This window comes from Pangasianodon hypophthalmus, chromosome 27 (assembly GCF_027358585.1).
Source record: "Pangasianodon hypophthalmus isolate fPanHyp1 chromosome 27, fPanHyp1.pri, whole genome shotgun sequence".
Lineage (NCBI taxonomy): Eukaryota > Metazoa > Chordata > Actinopteri > Siluriformes > Pangasiidae > Pangasianodon > Pangasianodon hypophthalmus.
In genome coordinates this window covers 13,072,193-13,090,454 of record NC_069736.1, presented here as the reverse complement: position 1 = coordinate 13,090,454, position 18,262 = coordinate 13,072,193, and the positions used below count along the sequence as shown (strand labels likewise).

Below are 18,262 nucleotides of genomic sequence, written 5' to 3'. Positions count from 1 at the left end.
GCTCAATTTCTGTATTAAACCGTCACTACGCATGCGTAACTCAACTCTGAATACAGCAAAGTATTTCTTTGCTTATAAGGAGATCAAACATTATGTTGTTCCTCACAGGCCATGAGTTGACTGGAGCTGAGCGCGTCAGTGGCGTAGAAATGGAGATGAAGTCGCTGCCAGCCAGTGAACAAGCCATTAATGATGTCCTTCAGAGCCTATCAGAGCTGAACATGGTGAACCCAGGACAAACTCTCCAGGTGAGAAAGTCTGGATATTGGTAGGTTCTGTAGCAGTGTGCGAATGTATAAGTGCGCTTGAGAGAGTAATGTGTATTGTACAGTTGTTCTACATTATTTAGTCTGACAGATGGCTTCTTAAAATGTCAAGTCAAGATGGTCATTAAATGTAATCTTCCTGTCACAGAAAGCTCTCTTTATCTCCCACGTTCTCTCATCCTCTTTTTAACTCTTCTGTGTCCATGAGGCATTTATTTGATGGTGTTAATCCACATGAGGTCTATAAATATGTGCAACTGGAGCAATAGGTAATAATAGCTCAAATTCATATTAAGACAGGCTTTTAAGCTGCTTATCTTAACTGAGACAGGTCACTGTAATGTCATTTTACATATAAGAAAACAGCTTTAGGCTTTCTGAAAGTGATCCAGGGCTGATACATACATGAAATGCAGAGTGGATACATATCAGAGTGGATTTGAGATATTTTCCAGTTCAGTCCTCTTACACAATTCATGCTGTTGATGTTGACTGATATTGCACGGATTATGCATTAAATGTAGGACATCATGTCTCTGATGGATCACAGAAGCTTTCCGAAACAGAAGCTTTCAGACAGTCTGCTCAGTTGCTAAGAAGATGCCAGTATTGCATCAGTGTCAGCTATCGGCCAAAACCCAGGGCTCTCCTATTGGTATTGGATTAAAAATAGACAAAGTGGGATTGGTGGTGCTTATTTTCTACTGGCATTTTTTTGAAACTGGATGTATATACAATCAACAGAATGATTCAGTTTCGATGCAAGATTGCACTAACCATCAAGTATTAACTGATTAAACTGTATATTGTTTAAAGATTAATTTTAGAGACAGATATTAAGGAGAGATACTACAGGTAAATAAGGTAATTTAAAAAAAAAAAAAAAAAAATATCACAATCAATCTTTATCTGATATTCTTTTTTTTTTTTTTTTTTTTTTTTTTTTTTTTTTTTGTATTTGACATTTTCCTAAATGGACATTTATTTATGTAATCAAATTAAATCTAAAAATTATATTAGTTTAAATAATTAATAAAAAACAAAAATTGAAAGACTTTTACAAAACAGTTCAAAAATTCAAAATAATACTACACACTGTTTCTGCAGCGATCAGCATTTTGGAAAATCCCTCTGTAATATCCGTCTGAATAGGGATAGGAAGGAAGATGAGTTTCATGAATTCTCATCACCTAGAAACAGATTTTTGGTGCAGAATATAGAACAATTTCGATTTTGATAGAACATGTCTTAAAATTACGCACAGTCATATTTTCACTCTCCTTTGCAGGATTTAGAAGTTTTATAAAGGGATTGACATTTGTGATAATGACACACATTGACATATGCTTCTAAGGAATATAGCGTGTGATGTGAAGTGGGCGGAGCTTACAGCCTTCTTCAACGTTAACTTTGTGAAATAAACTCTTTTTTTTGGTATTTACATTTTATATTACTACAGTGGAAGAGAAGACATGTTAGAAATTTCTTTTTCTTTTCTCTTGTCTTATTTATACGATGGCTACAGTAAGGACTCCTTTATAATGATTTTACAGATGTACATAAATTCCTTTTATTAGATAAAGAGTGTGGCAAAAACAGCATGGCTGGTTTCGGCAGTTTCTCTACATGATGCAAGATGCTGTTTATAGCAAGCATAATAATGAAAAGGCGTGGGCCGTCCAGCTGCTGTGTTTGATTATCCTGTAGGCAAGCGTCGCTTCTCGCTGATGTCAGTGACTGCACTGAAATGCCAGTGATGCTTTCTGACCACGCCGGATTATACGGCTGTAGCCTCAAGCTAAATCTTCCAGGCCTGAAAATAGTACAAGCACCCTCAGCCCATCCACAGCACAGCCACTGCAAGGTACACAGCACAGTTTTCCGGTCCAATCCACTTCCAAAAGTCATCCATCACTCGTGGCATCTCTGACAGAAGAAAAGATCAGCCGCCTGCGAGTGATGTGTAATTAATAGTAAGGAAAAAAAAAAAATTGACAGCTTCCACAAACGGCCACAACGGGCCTAACAGCAATGATTTATAGCCTCCACTGATTTCACTTAGACACAGGGCAATTAAGAAACAGCCAAGCAACGCGAACACGCAGCACGCTTTTCACGGGTGACATATTCCTCATCTAGGCTGTACAGAAAGAAGACTGTAATTCCGAGTCGACTACTTGAGCCCAAATGATACGCCAATATTTACGCAAAGAGATTTGTTTGCATTTAAAGTTCAGAATAGCACGCGTTCCATTTCAAATCAATTTTCAAGGCTCCGTGTTCAGATTCTGCAAAATGCCTGGGTGTAGTTCACTCATCTGAGGTTGTCAGATTTCTTGAGTAGAAAAAAAACTCTAGAACACAAGCACCTGCCTTTAAGCAAGAAAAAAAAAATCAGGGATAGAAAATCAGGACCGAAGAAGGAAATTCTTTGCTGCCAAATGTAATACGATGTAATATAAAAGCAAGAGGCAATAAAACAGTGGGGGGGAAAAAGGACTCGTATGATGGTGTGTGAATGAGAATATGGAAATTAAAAAATCTGATAGGATTAGTCACTTCAAATTCGCTTTAAATTAACAATCTGACATACACCTTCATTATTCTCCAATTTGCGTATTAAATAACACTTAATCCAAAACATCCTATTATTTTGCATTTTTTTTTTTCCACACACATATTTCATTGAAAATGAAAAGAGAACTGAGGTGCATTTCCTTCTGAATATTGAAGTGATTTGCCATGAAGTCACACTTCTTAAAGTCATTAATCAAACACTGTTCGAGCACAGTCACAAGCACGAGCACGATACATTGTTTATTCAAAAAATCTTTGTCACCCTTTCTCACATTACCACTTCAGCCAAGCCTGAGAGCTTTCTGCAATACATAAATGTTTCCAATTGGATTTTGCTTGTGTGCGCTAAAAAAAATTCACATAAAAACAGGATTTTGAAAACTCACTTTTTCCTTTCTCTGAAGTGCATTGCTAGAGGCAGAGAAGCCGTTGTACCTCTTTTGTCCTCCTGTTAATCTGATGGAATGAAAGCGACAAGACACAATGAGGCTGAATGTTGCTTGGGTGTTTTTTTTTTTTTTTTTTTTTTTGGAGGGAATCCATCTAATCCCGAAACCTGGAATGTTCCTCGTGGCTTTGGAGGCGGGCCATGAAGTACTGGTCAGTGACTCTGTTTCAGAAAGATAAGAGAGAGAGAGAGAGAGAGAGAGAGAGAGACGGAGGGAGATGAACGATTGGATGAATTTTGGTAATTGCTATCCTTGTGGCAAATAGGGAGAAATTAATGGGTAAGAAATGGACAAAAAGACCACATACTGGCACGGCTTTCAGGGTTTTGTCCACTCTGACATTATCCTAATTTTGCACTTTTGTGCTCATCTTGCTTTTCTACATTTCTGTCTGTCAAGACACTGCAGAAAAAGACAGGACGAGAATGTGCTGTTTTAGTAATGTAATCTTTTAGTGCTCTCTAGTGGACACAGTGAGCTGTTGCAATGGGAAGGAGACATGCATAACATCAGGGCCTGTATTATTACTATTATTATTATTAATATTGGTGGTGGTAGTGGTGGTGGTGGTGGATGTTGTGGTGTTCTTGTTTTAAATCTATAAGTTTATTGCACAACTGGCAAGTAGAAGTAAATTAAATGAAATAAAATTCAATGTATTAACACGAACCCTGATTCTTTAATGCGTCAATAATTCTGAACGATTCTGCATCAGTTAACAAATGGTAATAATCACGCTTTTACATAGGCTAATTAACAAAGCTTTTTTTATACAATCACAAGAAGGCAAATTTTACTTTTGTCATAAACATCATTCTTTAAAAGATATTTGACTTTATTTATCCAAAAAGACCTTTTTTCTTTAGGTGATATCAAGCTCTATTTGATACTTCCTATGTAAGCTACGTCAACATCTGCCTTCTTTAACCCAACTTCTGTTTGCCATTCATGTTCATCACATGGTGTATAACAGTTTTAGAATGTTATTTATTTTTTACATGAATTAGTTATTTAATATATGATTTACTATTATGTGAAAATAAATTATGCTATAAGAACACACTTTTTTTTCAGTTCTGCATTTGTACATGGAGTGACACAAAGATCTGTTAGTTCCAAAAGCATGTAAATAGATTTAGTTTATTATTTAAATGTATTTTCTTCTTTATTCTTTATTAAATTTTATGAACATTTAAACAACATTGGTACTGACAGCCCTAATAAATATATTACTTTTTTTAATGAATGAAAACGAGATTATTTTAAAAAACATACTATGAAAAAAAAAGTTGGTTAAATAAATTAATAATCACATCATGTTCCCTACAGATTTCTTTTCCTAAAAATCACCTAAGCCAGCTGATCGTCCAGTAAAATGTTTTTTTTTTTTTTTTTTTTTTTAAAAAAGCAAACAACATGAATAGCAGATGTGTACTAAAGAAATCCAGAAACAAACCAGATCTTTAGATTAGTAGAAACTGGTCATAGTAAGTAATAAGTGCTGGACAGAGATATAATTTCAGCCATAGGAGGTAGAATTTCTTTTACCTTTGGCTCAAGTGATGGAAAGGTATAGAAGTTTTATAAGTTTTATAAGACAATGTTTTATAAGTTTGAAAATTCACACATTTAAGATATTGAATATTCCCACACAGACAGTTTTATCTGATTTAACTAAAAATATATAGTTTTATTGTGGACACCAATCTTTTTTTTTTTTTTTCTTTTTTCCTCTTCAGTTTTTCTTCGAATATTCATCTGACATTAGTCTATAGTTTATGTACTGGTTGGTTAATTTATACCAAGGCGTGACATCAGTAAGCCTAGACAACGCACCTCAAGTACAGCTCTAAAAACTACTTGAGAATAATAATAGCCGCCACCATTTCACGTTTTTCTGTGACAAGTGTGTTGTGCAACACACTTGGATGATAATGCATTTCTAATCTGTTCTAATCATATTTTTAAAGCCTAAAACTCATCCCAGCTGTGAAGAATGGCATCATGGCATCAATTTTGGGTTGCTTTGCTGCCTCAGGCCTGGATAGTTTGCAGTCTCCGCAGCAACATTCAGACCTGGTATTAACGTCCGTCTTGGACAATACACAGGGTCAAATGCATCTTGTGATCCGGTCACTCAGAACACATTTGGAGACGTTCTGGGATGCATGTGGCCACAATACATTTGTCGTCTGAACAGCCAAGTGTCCCTGATAACATCAAAGAGTTCCAGTCACCAGTGTGGCAGCTTTGCGTACATCATCTTAATGAAATCTCTATGTTAAATTGTGCACACCAGCCACATGCGGAGTCTCCTTTTATATGCCTGTTTCTTGTTACCCAGTTTACTGTAGCCTCAGATTCCTGTTCTTGGCTGACGAGAGTGGAAACCGATGTGGTCTTCTGCTTGGTATAGCCCATCCACCTCAAAGTTCAACATATTGCGCATTTTGAGATGCTTTTCTGCTCACCGTGGTTGTAAAGAGTTCTTATTTGAATTGCCATAGCCTTACTGTTGACTCAAACCCTTTGCACAAAGCGAGGTCTATAAAGACATGATCTGCACATGTTGGTCTGGAAGAACTTGAGTGACCTGCACAGAGCCCTGACATCAACTCCACTGAACACCTTTGGGATGAATTGGAACACCAACAGCGCACCAGGTTTGGCCTCAGACATACTTTTGTGGCTGAATGTTCACAAGTCACCACAGCCAAGTTCCAAAATCTAGTGGAAAGAGTTCCCAGAAGAGCGGAGGTTATTATACCAATAAAGCGTAGACCAACTCCTTATTAATTCTCATAGTTTTGGAAAGGGATGTTCAACAAGCACATCTGGTTGTGATGGTCAGGTGTCCACATACATCTGACCTAGTGAAGGTGTGCAGCGCCTAAAATTATGAATGCAATCCCCATTTTATTTCGGTTTTACCTTTTCTCTCTTTTATTGTTAGTGTAGTTATGGAAAGTATGTCAAAGGAATTCTTAGATGCCAGTATGAGTAAACTTCAATTGACCCATCTGAGAGCCGTCCATCTTGGCTGTCCACTTGTGATCGGATCACCCAAAACATGATACTAAATCTTAACAGAGCCTGAGGGAAGAATGAATTCAAAATTGTAAACTTGGAATTCTACAGCAGAACGTCAGGGTAACAGTCCACCGCCTGAAGTTTATTAGAAGTCTGGTCACGAAGCAGGAAAAAGCAAACGAGTAAATCAGCGACAGAATGGTTTAAAATGAATAAAATTTGCCAAATCAGAGTCCAAACCCAATTAAAATGTTGTGGTGTGACCTGTTCATGTAAGAACGTCCCAATAATATTGAATAGCGGAAACAGAGTTTTAGAGAGTACTGGCGTAAAATTCCTTCACATATTTTTTTCCAGCCTGGACTATGAATGATTTATCAATGTGTTCAATAAAAACATGATATATACAGTTGTTTTTTTTTTTAAATATCTAATTAGTTTAAGCAGAATTTGTAAAGCCCAGTACTTCCAAAGGGCTTGCAATCTTTTTTTTTTTTTTTTTTTTTTTTTTTTTTTTTTTTTTTAACTGCATAACTCAAATCCACCAACTTAATTTCCTGAAATTAATTGGGCGAATCTCTTAACTAAGGCTTTTGAAGAAAATATGGTAGGTTGGCTGGATTGTACAGTAAATTATGGATTTATGATGGACATTTTGAGGTCTTTTTGGAGCCATTCAATTGATTTGCATTGTTTTTACTGGAACTATCACACAACTGCAGTGTACTTTGTGAAGAAGAAATGAGTTCGGGTTTTTTGACAGGCTAGAAGAAAAAAATAATTAGTTTTAATTCTGTATTAGCTGTGTTCCATGTTCTGTCCCCAGAGACCTACGACAGCCTCCTTCTCGGAGCTAAGCAGACAGGCCAAAGCTACTTAGAGAAAATGAGTTTCTTGCGCTTCGAGAATAAATGTGTTCGAGCTCATAAAACTTTAATGAGCTCCTTAAAGGTAGTGGGGTTAGAATTTTCATGTTTAAATGGCATGACGAGAAATTTGGAGCTAGCCTTTAAACGCAAGGCTTTTGACTTTTTGCCGTCTTTATATGAGAAATCGTTTGATAATCGCTTTAAGTGTATGTGCGTGACGTGCTTTCAGCCTATCTTCTGTGCTGTTTCTGGACTTAATGACATTACAGTTGGTAAAACTTCACTTTCAGTACACTTTTAGGACATTTTATCAAGTCTGCCTGCCTTATACGTCACTTTGTAGGTCTGTATTTATTGACTGTAGCCAATCTGGTGCTGTGTACAATCTGACCAGACTTTATTTATGTTATTTGTCCTAATTAGTAAGTAATAAGATTCTGGGGGCATGATGTTATAGGAAAATAATCAACAATAGAGTGTAATGTGGCATGATCCAGAGAGTTACTTTTCCACCCTGATATTGATTATCTTCCACTAACAGCATGTCTTAATGTGATTTATTCATCTTATACCACAGCAATTTGGTAATGAATTTGTTAATGAATGACATCATACTTTTTATTCGTTTATAACTACATTTAATATTGTGGAACGTCTGCAAAACAGGTTAGTTCCTGTTATTACAGCTGTAAACAGTCGTTCGTTCAGACACTGGAGACTAAATAAACGTCTCCTCACAGAAAACGTCACCATATCAACAATTACACTTTTTTTTTTTAATGCGCATCCATCATACAAGTCCCTGTGTACATTGTTACTATAGAAGCAATAATGCATTAAAATAAGCTCGTTAAAGTCATGAGAGAAGGTATGAGTGCTACCTCTACCCCAACTTTAATTCGGTTGTGCAACATAGGTCTTTTTTTTAAAAATAATAATCCACCCTCATTGTCTCGTTGTAGGAACTAGAGGAGATGCCTCTTCACCCTCTGTCTCCCAGCAGCCCTCACTCCCTGTCTCTCACACCACTGGCTGACCAGCACCACCTGCATTTATTACAGCAGCAGGTACTCCAGCAGCAACAGCAAGCTCAAGTCGCTGTGGCGCAGGTAAGGCATCTCTCACACACAAACACACACACACACACGGCAAGGATTCAGAAACTTTTGACTGGCGGTGTACACCAAGATTGTTTCTCATGAGATTGTTTATCAGGTTCTCCTTATAAAATTGACTCCTTGAAATAAATCACACTGTTATGAGGGGAAAAAAGGTTTATTGCTTCCTAGTATGACACACACACACGCCATTTTGAGGTACATCCATTGATTTCTTTATTACTGTAGCTAAATTCTGCTACACTTATCCCTAACGTTAATAACTCCTTTTTAAAAAATTAAATATATTTAATAAATGATCTTCAAATTGCCATGTATAAATACCACGATGGAGACATCTAGTCTTCACAAAGGGATAAAATCTACACTCACACAAAACACGCACGCACACACACACACACACACAAAGAAAGTAAAATGAAAAAGGACTGAATTTGTGGCCTAATCAAATGCTAACACTGGGAAAATATTACTCAATAAATCCATCCCATCTCATCTGTTCTCGTTTGGAGTAATGCGCATTGACATTATGATTACTCTCATAAGTGTAACATCTGATCCTGAGACACAGTAATGCTATTTGCTCTCAGATTCAGTGTGGCTGAGATTCAGCAGCACTGACCAGCTGCTCCATTATGGCCCATGGAGCTGTGCTTAATCAAATATTCATAAAGTGCACACTTCTCACACATACACATACACTCCCATACACACTAGACTTGCATGCACAGAATGAGCTACGTTTCAAATGTCGTGACACAACATAAAACAATAAACTCTTCTCATAATCCTGTTAGTTTGATCAAGCAGTCAATTTTTGGCAGTCTAGCGTTTCATTTATTAGCCACATGAGAAATGTGTGTATATACTCACTGAACTCAAACGTTTTCAGATGTTTTATAACAGTTTAATCTCTACTGCTGACGTGGATAATACAATAAGTTACAGGATGTCAGACCAATAAGAAAAAATGTTAAACAAATTGACCCAGGATAAGAGCTGGGGCCTTTTTTTTATTTTTATTTAGGCTCATGTCCTTGGCTCAGCGTCCCAGCTTGTTTGCTACTCTGCTCACAGCAATACACAAACACTCAGCTCACTACTAAGGGACAGAGCGAATGAGGGTGAGAGTACCCTTAAATATACGTGGGACAACAGGGCTCAGCTTAGTCATTACTCCTCTACGTCATCCCCAAACACCTGCCTCCCAATGTAGACATACCCAAACTACGTCCCCACCTGCTATACATTTTCCACCAAAAGATCTAAATCTTTTTTTAGATACTAAATGATCCTGAAGGCAGGTGCAGACAAACCAGTTGCACCTACAGTTAAAAGTATACAGAATGAAGTTTATGAAATGAGGTTATCTACTGAAGCAGGACGGTAAGTCTTGGTCATCAAATGTTTTTTTGGGAAGTCTTCAGGGTATCCATGTGAGATTATCCACAAGTACAGGAGGTAAATCACAAGTGTAGAAAGCTTTAGATGAAGAAGCAGGAGTAGAACATCAGGATGAATCAGGCCGGTCCGTTGGGTGAAAGCAGTGAGTCAGGATCTGGCACCAGCATCACATCAGGCAGCAGAGAGAAGCCGAAGAGAGTTATTAGGTTCGCTATTATCCTACAGTGGCTTAAAAGGGTGTATATTGTGATCAGAGTGTAAGTGTGGACTCTTGCAGGTCTAGCTCTTACAGGGTGTTTCTGCAGCTACAGGGCACTCTGCACTCTTTTGTGACTGTGCTCTTTTAAACTTATGTTACCAACTAAATTTGTGTGGCAGTGCTATGTAAGGATATATAAGTGTGGGACAGACATATTTAAGGGGGAAAACTGCATTTGTGCAATGCAGTTTCAAAGGAACTAATTTAGTCTTATAATTTAATAATTGTTTTTTATGCATCTGAAGATTACATTCATATGTGTGGGACATGAATAAATCTGGCATTTTGGCATAAAATATACTTCATAACTCATTAATTTAGCATTCCTTCTGTTTGTGAAAATGAGTTATGACACTAATAAAACGAAATGCACTAAAAATGTTAACGTATATCCAAAAATCTGCTGCTGGGTCATAAAATTACCCATAGTTGCAGAAACACCCTACAACATAATTAAAAGGGGGACCAGAATGTAACACAGGTATGAGGGCACCCTGGGATATTACTATTCTGCCATTCAACAAACCAGAGTGATCACATGAGAGGGGAGTGGGTAGCATCAAAGCATACCAAAAGTCTCTGTGCCTCTGATTTAGATACAGATCTACACCTTTACTTAAGAGAAGAGCTATTTAACAAAAAGGCTGACTAAATAAATAGCTTTTCTGACCTTGCTTGAATGACTAAGACTGTCTGAGGCCTTAACACTAATAAGAAGGCTGTTCCATAGCTGGAGGGCTTTATACAGGCTTTATGTTTAATCTTCATTATTCTAGGTACTAATAAAGAGCCTGCACCTTTGGATAAAGGCGGATCATAATAGACCAAAAGTTCACTCAGGTTCAATAGAGTGAGAACGTTCAGTGCTTCAGAGGTCAATAGTATTTTAGAATGAATGCAAAATTGTACTGGGAGTCAGAGTAATTTGGATTAAATAAGGGTGATATGGACAAACTTTCTGGTTCTAACAAGAATGCTGGACTAACTGGAGCTTGTGCACATACTGGAACATCCAGAAAGAAAGGTGTTACAGTACTCCAACTTCGAGGTAACACAAGCATGATTTAGTTTTTCTAGTCTTTCTTATTTCTTAGCTCAGTAATGTTTTAGTAATATTATCTAAATGAGCTTCAAATAAGAGACTGGAGTCAATAATCACACAAAGGTCTTTCACTGCTGCACATGATGTAACTGAAAGGCCATCCAGATATACTACATAATCAGAAATGCTTACTTCTAGCTGCTTGTGGTCCTAGTAGAAGTACCTCTGTATGGTCAGAATTTAGTAGGAGGAAGTTACACAGCATCCAGTGTCTAATGTCCTTTACACATGCTCAGATTCATTAATCTGGTGTCTGTTTTCTGCTACAAGCATTTAATTAGAGTAATGAAGATTTAGCACTTTTCCAATTCGACTGATGACACTAAGTAATAGTCTCATCCCTTTCATGTATAACGTACAAGCTATTTCCCACTGAATGCAGCCTAGAAGATGGGTACAGCTTAGTACATCAGACCAAAATATTACATGAGGCAAAATCTGTCATTTGTAATCAAAGGGTTTGATTTGCTGATCTGAAACAGACTCTCAGCATCCATCTCTTCACTCAGACAGCAGACATGTGGTGAAGGTTATTGCTTTTGGGAAATTCAAACAAAACTAATAAAAGTCTAGAAGAAACCAGAGCACTGTCCTCCCACACTATTTGAATATGGTGTGTGTGTCTGTGTGTGTCTGTGTGTGTCTGTGTGTGTGTGTGTGTGAGAGAGAGATAGTGCCAGCCTGTTATATAAGAGTCTAATTAGCCGATCGTTATCTGACCACCTGTATTTAACGCTCTTTCTTCCTCCGGTAAATCTCCACTCTCACCTGATCTTCTTCCTCACTGCAGGTGCAGCTGCTGAAGGACCAGATAGCAGCCGAGACGGCTGCCAGGATGGAGGCTCAGGCCAGGAGCCACCAGCTCCTGCTGCAGAACCGAGACCTGCTGCAGCACATAGCGCTGCTGGTCCAACACGTCAGTGAGCTGGAGGCCAAAGTCAACGGCCATGCAAATAGTACGACACATACACTCATGTACACACACTATCTCTCACCTAACACTAGCAAGTGACAGCGACAGGTAACCATTCAATCTATGTATGTGCGTGACACAGAGCTGTGATTCCAGAGACAGCAACAAAGCGAAATTTGAATTGAGATTATCTCCGGGACATGCAAATTAGATATGAAATGGTAAAAAGTGACTTATCTACACAATTGGCTCGAATTATTGCTCAGATCAATCCCACGAGTCTACTACATAACATGTCAATCAGATATATTTTATTTCTCAGATATACAGTGCACACTGACAAATGAGCAAAATTGGCTTTACTCTCTGGGTGAGAGGGATGGCATGCTCTTTCTTCCCTGTCAATCAAAGCGACACTAGCCAATCATGGGGATCTATGTGCTTGTGTATGTAGAAGAGGGTAGATAGCACTTTTTCTCCCATGTGTGTTACGGTGCATGAGCAGCAGTTCGGAAAGATGCGGTTGGCTGACTTCACATGTGCTGGAGGAAGCATGTGCTTGCCTTCACCTTTCCCGGTTGGTAGTTGTATGATAGGGAAGAGCTGGCTAGTGGGTGGGAATTGGCAGGTGACCAAATTGGGGAGAAAATGGGGGCAATAAATTGTCATTTAGGCTGTTGATAATGGATGATAATTTGGGTGAGCATTTTTTCAGTTATTTCTTCAGTCTGCACGAGCATGCACAGCAAGCTTTTCTTCATCCTGCATGAGCACGTCCTCATTCCACAACTGTAATGTTCCGCAAGCATTTCTTCATGCCAAAAGACGATGTCAGTAAAGGCAAGAATGACCCCCCAGTTTAGTACAGTGGTATGCATTTTGGCAAGTATTTGCCTCTTATAATTGCTCTCTGTTGTGCGAATGAAATAACTTTAATGTACTCATTGAGTGCTGGATTTATTAAACATCACAACAACCGTTTGTCTTTTAGCTTCTGTCATTCTGCACTATCATAAAAGACAAACTGTTGTTGTGATGTTTAATAAATCCAGTACTCAATGAGTATACTAAAGTTATTTCATTTGCACAGCTAGCTAAAATAAAAGCTCTAGACCCTGTTAGTAAATCAGTTTGCATGTATTTTTGCTCATATTATCAATTTTGCACGTTTTTACACACACACACACACACACCTTTAGTCAGTCAGGGACTGAGACATATGATGCATCAGTAGCAGAGTTTTTTGGACTTCAACCTAGCCAAAAAAAAAAAAATCAACTCTGAGAAGACAGAGATGGAGTACATGAGCGCTAGATGGAGATTAGATTAAATTACACTCTCAGACTTCAGCCCACACCTAGAAGTCTGGTGCATGATTTGTTTGGATGAGACGTTAAGCTTTTATGGAGTCTATCTTTCAAAGTTAATCCACTCCAGAGGGTTCACCAGAGAGGTCATCATCACTGGGCCTGTTGCCAAAAACCTGTGCAAGTGTGTTTGTCTGTGCTTCTTAGAAGGAATAGTTTGTGCCTGTGCTTCAGTGTAAACGGATAGATTTATTTGTTTTTAACTGACTCATAACTGATTAATCTCCCCCCCTCCTTCAGATGAAGACTGGAGAAGCTCGTCATCCTGTTCTCTCTCTCTCAACCTGAAAAACCACTATAGTTCAGACCAGCCCATCACGTCCACCCCAGCAGGAGAGGTCCAGGTTTCCCCCACACCCCCTTATACCATGGCCTGTGCTGAGTCCTACCTCAGCCTGCTCAGAACGGGAATGGCCCATACCGTCACCACCAATGGCAAGCCAGCAAACGTAGGACACAAGCAGAGAATGGGCAGTACAAGCAGTGACTTCACAAAGTTCAATTCAGCGGCAGTGGATCAACGGTATGCGGGACATATAAACATACAAAAACTTATACAAGGTCTCTCTTTTCCTCTCTCACTTTCACTTGTTAGCTGGACTAACAGCTAACAACCACTTTTAAGATGATTTCTTCTTTATTTTCCATAAATAAACTGCACGTATACTACATTTGTAATGTAAAACACACACTACAGTTGTGTGACACTACAGTTGTAACATAACGCTCACCAGGCACTGTTCTAGGCCCCATGTGGTCTTCTGTTGGTCTTCTGTAGCTGTAGAAAATCCGCCTCAAGTGTTGGCATGTTCTGCGTTCTGCGCACCATTGTTCGAGATGCTTTTCTGCTCAACATGGTGGTAAAGAGTGGTTATTTGTGTTACTTTGCGTCTGCTCGAACCAGTCTACCATTCTGTTCTCTTCTTATATCGCTCATCTTATGCCTTCTTATGTCGTGAGTGAAAATCCCAAGAGATCAGCAGTTTCTGAAGTACTCACACTAGCCCGTCTAGCCCGATTATTTTTACTCCAATCCTCTCCGTCATCGCATGCTTCATTATAGCTGCAAAGTGCAGTAAATGAGAGCGTGTTAATATTAGGAGCATCTCTAACAGACTACCTGTACTGTGAAATTACAGGTATTCACCGTTTGTAAGTTACTAGCTAGCACTCAAACTCAGCATCCAAGCATTAACGGAAGAGAATGTTTTTCCCGGCTTCTTAAAACATCAAACATTATTTATGCTCCTGCTGTTCTGCTGCTCTGTTACTGCCGAGAAAACATGAATATTCATATTAAGTACAAACACTGGGTATGGCCAGAAGCAGGAGAAAAAGCTTGACACTGCATAAAAAAGAGAGAAAGATCCAGAGAATAGAGAAAAGGATGTGGTGTGGTTTGTATAAAAAGGAGTGTGTGTTCGGTTTTCTTTAGTGCTGGCTGTCTGATTGTTTTCCATATTTTAGTTAAGACTCACTGTATACAACTGTGTGTGTGCGTGTGTGTGTGTGTGTGCGCACGCTTGTGTGCAGTGCTTCCCATTTCCATCAGGACTGATTCATAACCAATAGCAGCCCAGGTTTCTGAAACTCAAGCTCCTCCATCTGGGCAAAATAGAAGCAGTAGGTTTGGAGATGAACAGGTCAACACAAACATCACCACAGGGCAAAAACAGGACAGACAGAGAGAAAAGTGGAACAATGGCAGAAAAAGAGGAACAAGTTTTACCCCTGATGAGTGTCAAGCTGACCGCAGAATTAACAGCTCATATTGCATGTTTCAGCAAAATACTTTGGCCAGTGGATAATAGAATTGCATATGAAACGTTTCAGGACTGACTCATATACAATATTGATAATACACAGCTACAGTTTCATTTATCTATCCTGCATTTTTGTCACACTTTTCAAATCTCTCCATCGCCATCACCACCCCCTTTGCCTCATCACTCAAACCTTATAAATGTAGGAAAAAATATCAGTAGATATTACATTGTAGGAGTGCAAACAAAAATAATGAAAGTGTATAAGAGGAATGTCCTCCCACACTGTTTGACCGTAATATAAAATTGTGTGTGTTTGCGCGTGTGTGTGTGTGTGTGTGTGTGCGCGTGTGCGCGTGTGTTGGAGAGAGTTTCATGTAACAGGTAATGGAAATTTTTTGACCTTTTCCTGGGTTCTGAGGATTCATTAGTGTGTGTGTGTGTGTGTGTGTGTGTGTGTGTGTGTGTGTGTGCGCGCATGTGTGCGCGTGTGTGTGTGTCTAAGCAAGAACCTACAGTACCACCTGCTCTTGAGTTTTTCACTTTATGAGAAACAACACACACACACTCACACACACACACACACACCTGCTCTTTTTCAGGCCTGACAGGATGTTTTATTACCTTGATCGGACTTTTTTTTTTTTTTTTTTTTTTTTTTTAATTTTGAAGAATCAATACAATTTTTTCACAGAAATTCCAGTGTCTCTATGGTAGCAGCAGTCTCATTGACACAGAGTAGATTGTTTTTTTGTTTTTTTTTTATGCTAAAAATTTACAGTGCTCTACAAAGCACCACATGAACACAGACAGACACACACAATTCTGCATCCTTATACACTTAAACATTCTGAAATATAGTGTATTTTAATTAAAATAGCAAGGACATAAAAAGTCAAAGATTCCTAATATTCTTAGTTTAATCAATGATAGTTAGTATCAGCAATAATAAGATGGATATGAAATACAGTCATGGGTGTAATGAAAGAGAACGAAGTGGATTATTTACTCTATCATGCCTTTGGAGGCACATGCTCACCGAAACTGGAGAGTGTGTGTCCACTGATGTATTCTGCTATCGACGCTCATGAGCTTCACGGTTCAATGTATTGTGCTTTCTGGGATACTTTTCAGCTCACCACGGTTGTAAAGAGTAGGTGACTCACTTAATGTTTTTCTGTTTTCTTGCACCATTCTGTGTAAGACTGTTGTGTGGGAAAATCCCAGGACATCAGCAATATCTAAAATACTGCGGTTATTTCAGCACAGAGAAAGGCATAATGAAAGTGAAAGCAAAACAGGACATTGTTCATGTAGCATTGTTATAAACACAGCATGAAAAATAAGCCAATGACAAGAAGAGCTTTGTTAAAATACGTGGCAAGCAGATGTCCCTTATAAACACGCCTAGAATTATAAACACTCTAAGAGCTTATATGTGGCTGTTTAGTACTCTGTAAACACACACTAACTAACACACACATTGGTTTTACTATCCATCCATTGACATAATTATTAATGCAGCTTTTTAAATTCAGTTTCTTGTGGGGACCAGCCAAATGTCACACAAGGTCAAAACTATCTGATATTCCAATCCTTGTAATATCCCAACAAAATATTAAATGTCCTCTCACACACACACACACACACACACATACATAGTGACCACTCTCAAAACCTAACAGTGAGTCATAGCTTACCAAGAACAGCATGAAATGTCTTCCATGTCGCACCCACGCACCTCCACATTCACAAAAACACACACACACTCACACACACACATATATATAAGAAAGCAACAGATTCTTAATTCTGTCTTGTTTACTGCATATCACTTTTTATCTGAGAACTTTCCTTCCTAATCCCTCTATCCTCCCATTTCACGTTTCATGCATTGCCAAGACTCTATTACTTACTCAACACACACACACACACACATATTGTGAATTTTTTCTTTCTATCATGCATCCTTCAGTTGTGCTCTGTTCCAGTTATTTCTCCTCCCTCCTTCCTGATTCAGTCTCTTCTGAATTAGGATGTGACAGGCTTCAGTTCTGCAAGACCCCGCTTCTCAGCATGTGCCTATCCATGTGTGTGTGTGTGTCTGTGTGCGTCTGTGTGTTTGTGTGTTCAAACTTCACTTCCACACACTGCAGGCTAATGCCGTTGCTGCTCCCTGCGTGAGTTTATGTTTTCAGGGTCAGTGCTCTTGTGTTTTGTCTGGCTGGCTGTCTGAATGCGTTGACATTTTTTAAAAATGACTGAATGTGTGTGTTTTTGTGCATCTGTTCAGGCCCCACTCCCACATGGTTGCGTCTCACACTGTGTTTCTGTTCAATCAGGGCAGATCCTTATTTGGGCTTTCTTTCTGAATGCATTGACATTTTTAAAAGAAAAGAAAAAAAATCTTGAGTGTGTGTGGGTCTGTCTTCAAGTCCCACTACAGTATGCTTCAGTCTCGTGCTGTGAGTGTGTGTGTGTGTGTGTGTGTTTTTGTTTAAAAGAATAGTGTGTATGTGTGTGAAAGAGAAAGAGAGAAGAAGACTGAGAGCTGTAAAGGTGCCTGGATTGGCTTGTGTATTGATCTATAATAGCGGTCACACTAATTACAAGCACTTACAGAGAGTGGTGGGTGTGTGTGTGTTCACATGTGATATACTGGCTGAATACTATAAAAGAAATTAGCATAGCATTAACATTAGCACCTAATGCTTCTACCATGTGTTCAGACAATAAGTCACAGCTTAAGATCACACACAGAAGTGGACAAAACCGTACAGCCAGGACAAGCAGGTATTGTACACAGGCTATTAGTTTCTTATTCATAGTTACCTACAGCCAGTTCCACTTCCTGTTGACTTTCACAATAGAGAAGTTTTCATTTGCTAAGTATGTGAGCTTGTGTATGCAGAAGAGGGCAGATAGCGCTTTCCTTCCAGTCGAAAGGAAGCATGTGTTAGCCTTCACCCTTCTCAGTTGGTAGCTGGGAACTGGCGTGTGACTAAAGCGGGACACCATCCCATCTGTCCTCCATAAAAAAAAAAAAAAAAAAACTCCCCTGGAATTAATCTACTTGTTTGTTTCTCTTCAATATCAATGCATAGCTAGCTAACTATTCCGCCATACATTATTACATTAGCTACCA

The 18,262-nt window shown here is 38.7% G+C and overlaps 1 protein-coding gene across 2 annotated transcripts in view; it reads left to right on the top strand.

The window, feature by feature from the left end:
* The window catches only part of si:dkey-34e4.1 (carboxyl-terminal PDZ ligand of neuronal nitric oxide synthase protein), a 55,733-nt gene that overhangs the window by 29,952 nt on the left and 7,519 nt on the right, over nucleotides 1-18,262 (top strand). For both annotated transcript variants that reach the window (XM_026922512.3, XM_053230515.1), the window contains exons 7-10: nucleotides 109-248; nucleotides 8,154-8,300; nucleotides 11,865-12,030; nucleotides 13,595-13,877. In XM_026922512.3, the coding sequence (XP_026778313.3) occupies nucleotides 109-248; nucleotides 8,154-8,300; nucleotides 11,865-12,030; nucleotides 13,595-13,877 (736 nt within the window). The remainder of the gene's footprint in view (nucleotides 1-108; nucleotides 249-8,153; nucleotides 8,301-11,864; nucleotides 12,031-13,594; nucleotides 13,878-18,262) is intronic.